Source organism: Acipenser ruthenus, chromosome 34 (assembly GCF_902713425.1).
Source record: "Acipenser ruthenus chromosome 34, fAciRut3.2 maternal haplotype, whole genome shotgun sequence".
NCBI classification, from domain to species: Eukaryota; Metazoa; Chordata; class Actinopteri; order Acipenseriformes; family Acipenseridae; genus Acipenser; species Acipenser ruthenus.
The window spans coordinates 3,638,591-3,644,590 of NC_081222.1; the positions used below are offsets into that span (position 1 = coordinate 3,638,591).

At 44.1% G+C, this 6,000-nt stretch overlaps 1 protein-coding gene across 1 annotated transcript in view; it reads left to right on the forward strand.

The window, feature by feature from the left end:
* The window catches only part of LOC117968263 (LIM homeobox transcription factor 1-alpha-like), a 51,361-nt gene extending 47,689 nt beyond the window's left edge, over positions 1-3,672 (forward strand). The window contains exon 10 of the mRNA XM_059006857.1: positions 44-3,672. Coding sequence (XP_058862840.1) covers positions 44-201 — 158 coding nt within the window. The 3' untranslated portion in view covers positions 202-3,672. The remainder of the gene's footprint in view (positions 1-43) is intronic.
* The last annotated feature ends 2,328 nt before the right edge of the window (positions 3,673-6,000 follow it).

Sequence of the window (6,000 nt, forward strand, 5' to 3'; positions counted from 1 at the left end):
TTCTCTTTCTCTCTCTCTCTCTCTCTCTCTCTCTCTCTCTCAGATTCCGAAGCAGTGTTCCACGACCTGGACAGCGACGGAAGCCTGGGTCACCTGGGAGACTGTCTCCTAGCAACGGCGGACACGGGGCTCATGCAGGGCCGGGTGGGAAACCCCATTGACCGGCTATACTCCATGCAGAGCTCCTACTTCACTTCCTGACCTGCCCAGGAAGCACAGAGACCTGGAGACTGGGCCGGGGGGATCTGGGTATTCTATTTATCAAAACGGCAGGTTTTAAAATAAAAACCAACAGATATGGGCCATCCCAGCACAGGCCTTGTTTTTGTTTGTTTTTTTTACATATTGTTATTTAGCTCAAAGGAAAAAAAGAACACCAATTATAATGTCCTGAAAAAACTGGATGCTCTCAGCAAAATGATTTATAGATGGTGGTGGCAAAAAGAAACAAGGATAGGTTCCACTAGCTAAAGAAAATGAAATTGTGGGCTATCATGTTTCTCCAAGACTCTCCTTAATTATAAAACTGGAAACTACTTCAAACTACAAGCCCCTCAGATTAAATATCATTCATTCCTGGTTTGGAATTTTTTAGGAGTTGTTTTTCCTTTGCAGTTAATAAAAACAACAGCTACGTGCTCATGCTGATTTGTAACGTAAAAACTTGAACGTTGGGCATTCCCTTGAGGGGCTGCTGTCTGAATGTTTTGCTGTTTTAATATTCTGAAAAACATTGACTTCTCATCTGTCTGCTGTTCCACAAACCATTGACCAGGCTGAGATGTTTTTTCTTTTGCGTTTACCCTGTCCTGACCCTCAGAGCGTGGGTGAGAGAAGGGGGGCACGTCACGCACCACCCCCTCCTCCCTCCTCCCTCCTCCCCCTCATCTTTAATAACCTGCATGATGACGGATCCCTCCGGCGAGTCTGTTTCATGTTCTGTTTTAAGAAGTCAGGCGAGGGGAGATCCAGCTCTCTCTGCCTCAAGGTTGCGCTCAGAAAGGTTTTATTTTAACCCTTTTTGGACGCTGTCGGAGTAAGGCAGCATGGACTGGTCCACTCTTTCTTGTTCTGTGAGTGGACTGGAGAGCCAGTGTTCTGGTGGTTAAAGTCCAGCAGGGTTTGTGTTTTACCATAACACTCTGGACTACTGGACTGGACTTGCATTGTCTTTTAATTCATCTCGGACCAGGAGGGCCATTCCACTCCAGGTTTAACAGGTAACATTAGATGATTACCTTCTTCAGGGTCTGGATGGAGGTTTACCTGGTTCAATTAAACCTTTTAAAAACCAGGGTTGGAACAAAGACCAGGAGTGGAAGGGTCAACTTTGGCCACCCCTGTTTTCATTGAATTGTGAAGAGTTCTGGGCTGCTGACCCTGGTGTGCCAATGTCTTGGACCTTGGAGTGTCGCCAAAAATGAACCGTAAAGAGGTCACTGTCATTACATGAGGCCACCAGAAGGACTGCTTTGTCACCTCTGAAACTGTGTTGTTGAGCCAGTCTACCTGGAGACTAAAACACAGACCATGACGCACTGACAGACCAAGGCACACCGCCAAGGACAAATACTGTATGAAGGACAGAGGCTTGTGGGTTTTGGTTTACCTGCAGCTGAACTGAATAACTTACACCAATGGACCAATTGGATTGCTGAGACCTCCTCCTGTCATTGTGATGTCATTCCCCATGCCAGTTCCTATTCCTGTGATTTGAGCCACTCCAGGTTTTACACGCCTCACACAGCAGGTATTAGTGGGGAGTGGGGGAGTGGATTTGAAGCAACTCCTGACTGTTGCAGTGGAATTGGAGACTACAGTATCCACGGGCCCTCTTTACAAATCTTTAGACTGGTTAAGGACTGTTTTTTTGTGCAGTGCAATTAAGGATAATCACAAGACATGCCAAGTGTAACTAGAAAACACATTAGAAACGAAAACGAAAGAAAGTTTGCTGGGGCTGACTGGGTAGCAGCTAATGGAGGACAGGAACAGAAATATTTAAACCCTAACTACTGCATTTTTCTTTTTTATAGTCACTTTTAATAGTCTTTGCATAGCACACAGTGCCACTATGTGGCAAAAAATTGTATCAGGTTTTTATTTGTTCAGCACTGGTGATGTTTTTGCACAGGTTTCCAATCGGTTATACTGGTTAAATAAGAAGAAGAAGAAGAAGAAGAAGAAGAAGAAGAAGAAATAGCCAGTTAATTCAATGTTCATCATTGTATAATTTTACAGTGTCTGTTGCATACAATGGCATTCATTCTTGTTCAATGAATCTAGTTGCTTTAAACCCTGAACTGTGGTGGCTGGTCTAGCCAGTAGGAAAACTAGCAGAGCTGTGTTCTAATCCCCCCAGTTACAGTAACACCTCGATTATCTGAACTTGATCAATTTCTCCCGTTTCTCACATTCCTATTCCAGCATCCCTCAAAGTCGCATCCTTGTTGAGGCAGTTTGTTAATTTTGAATTTCGTCCTCCTCAAAACCAATTTGAAATCTGGCCGTGGTTTTGACCTGCTGGTTTTGCCGGTTGGTTTGTGCAGATGTTGTGAGTCAGTGAAGACGCGCGTGTTAAACTACAGGGGGCCAAGCGCAGTCTTACTATCTGACACGGGTCCCTCCACAACCGTAAGTAACACAGCTGGGAACTCTTGAAGTTTATATAGATGTAAATGTTTACTGCTATATCGTGATTCTCCGAATAAGGCACCTTTGTAGACACCCGTTAGTTCAGATAATAGAGGCTTACTGCGTCATCACTGGTAACAGTATAAACCACTTTACAGAATTATAGAGCTACAGGTAGCCCTCTCCTTTTCAACAGTTATTTTTTAGGGGCTCACAAAATACGTCCAGAATACATTTTTGACCCAACTTGACCTTCTTTACTTCATGAAACCTTTTCTACGTAATGCGTTATATATATATATTTTAAATGTATTCTTTGCTTCTGACCAGCAACTGACCAAATGCATCCTGCATATCCAAGCTAAGGCCCTGAAAAATGAATGTTGAAATTGAGTAACGTTGTTATAATAATGGCCGTGAGTAATGGTTGAGAGTAAGGGGGCGCTGCAGTTGACATTTGATGCTGTGAATTGCAGAAAAAAGAGAAAATGTAAAAAAAATGAAATTGTGATAATTTGTCCCCGTCTTAAAAATAATTCTCTTTTACAAAAATCTTTAAAAAAAAAACCCAACAAAAAACGAAAGATCTTGTAAGTATTTTGTATTTTTATTGTGTGTAAAATAACTTAATATTGAACTATTTATGTTGACATCGTGTGTCTTTGTACTGAAGCTCTTTTTTCGCTTGCTGTCCAATAGCTGGTGTAACTCAAAGATGACGTGTGTTGCTGGTGTACTGTTTTAATTCAGGTGACGTGTACATTTTTAATTCTGTATAGTTTTCTTGTTTTGTTTAGTTTTTTTTTTCAAATGAACACACAAGTGAATTAAGCAAATGCTGTAACCCTTAAAAATGTATTTATCAAATTGTGGTCCTGTTGATTTTTTGGCCTCGAATGTACAACCTACTGCATAGAAGTGTCACCCAGTATAAAATGGACGTCGATCCTATGATATCCTGCATTACAGATCAGACCATTACATGAGTGTTTTCAAAACTGATTTGTCAGTTTGACCGTGTCCCAGACTACAGCTAACTCACACTTGTTTAGGGAATGACAAGAGCCCACATTGGACAATATGAGTCAATGTTAGCAAGCACAGTACTGTACAAAGCGGTCCCAATTCAGTTAGCTACTTAGAGGAATATGTTCACCCAACTGTACATAATAAAGCTGTCATTCCTTTGAGGGGATTTGCTCACTTAAAAACCAAGCAAGCGCCACAGTCTTTTCTGTGCAGTCGGGTGAACTTTATTAGTTAGCTGTGAACGATTTGGTGAACTCCTCTAGTTTCTCACATTTCAGTGTCTATTTCACTCAAAGCAACGATGCCTGCTGCAAGCGAGTGTCTTAACCGCTGTGCGAGAGAGCCGGGCTGGTCTGTATTCGTGATTCTAGGGCTTTTAACCTCATCTCGTCTCACCGACTGGGAACAGAATCCATAACGGCGGTGCATCACACAACACTGCCCGCTACACTCGTGAAAACCAAAGGAATGAACGGGCAGATGAAGTCACTCTGTGCAGTCACTGGTGTGAAACAGGCCCCTGGGAGAGCCGTGCTGGATTGACTCATGCAGGGTCGATCCCTTTCATATCTCATCCAGTAAAGGGGTGGGTTTGGTGGTGTGCAGTGTCCTCATAACTCAGCACCTCCCCTCCACCGCTCACTGGCTCTGAGGCAGCAGGTTAATGAGCAGTGAAGATGGAGCGATAGCACAGCATTCCTGGGATTAATATTTACTGGAGCTCAGGGAGGGCAGGACTGCTCGAGAGAAATGGGAAAGTAAAAGGCTGCCCACACTCACAGACAGACAGACAGACAGACACACACACTCACAGACAGACAGACACACAAGAACACACACTCACAGACAGACAGACAGACAGACAGACAGACAGACAAGAACACACACACTCACAGACAGACAGACACACAAGAACACACACACACTCTCACAGACAGACACACACACACACAAGAACACACACTCACAGACAGACAGACAGACAGACAGACAAGAACACACACACTCACAGACAGACAGACACACAAGAACACACACACACTCTCACAGACAGACACACACACACACACAAGAACACACACTCACAGACAGACAGACAGACAGACAGACAAGAACACACACACTCACAGACAGACACACACACACACAGACAGACACACAAGAACACACACTCACAGACAGACAGACACACACACAAGAACACACACAGACAGACAGACACACACACTCACAGACAGGCTGACAGACACACAAGAACACACACAAGAACATACACACTCAGACAGACAGACAGACACACTCACAGACAGACAGACACACACACACAAGCACACACACACTCACAGACAGACAGACAGACAGACAGACATACACACACGCACAGAATTGTGAGCTTTGCCCGCCTGTGTTTTAAAGGCATTTTCATTAAAATTGCTTTTTATTAAAATACTGAACAAGGGGAAGGGCAGTGAAAAATACAGTGGTTCATTTGCTACTGATATGAAAGGTTTAAAGATGTGGCTATTATTATTAGGCTTCCAAGCTGGCTTTGAAAGCCTATTGTTATTGTAAAGATTTTTATTTATTTATTTATTTTTTATTGTCGTTTTTCCTCCCAAAACTTTAAACTGCTCCTGTTCGTGTGCGGTGTGACCGAGGACACCCTGGCCGACCTAACCCTCCCTCCCCCCGGGCGACGCTCGGCCAATTATGCACCGCCCCCTGGGAGCTCCCGTCGATGATCGGCTGGTTTGAGTCCAGGCTATAGAGCGCTTCCTGCACTCCACGTGGAGCGCCTTTACTGGATGCGCCACTCGGGAACCCCCTAACCAACTAACTCTTAACTTGGTAGGCATCATCCTGGGGACAATAGAATTTCCCAGCAAAGTGACGTACATGTGTGTGGTTTATATGCCACCCTCAGACTCCCCCTACTACAAAGAGGAATACTTTCATGACATCCAAAACCAAATTACCCATTTCCAAACCCTGGCCTCTGTGCTGCGGAGTGTAGATCTCAATGCCAGGACTGGCAGAGAGATCGACTTCATCAGCACAGAGGGAAACCCACATAGCGGGGATCCCCTCTCTATACCACACACCTGTCACCCCCCAAAGACAAAGACAAGAAGCAGGTCCTGCAGCTCTGGAAAGGCCTACATAGTGAACAGCAGGACCAGGGGGAACTCTCTGGGGAGATTCACATACAGCTCCGCTCTAGGGAACAGTGTTGTCGATTATGCCATTACTGACATAGACCCAGAATTAACACGTCAAAAAATTTTCAGTCTACAGAATATGAGCCTAATAAAATTGGATTAAATGTAGCAATCAAAA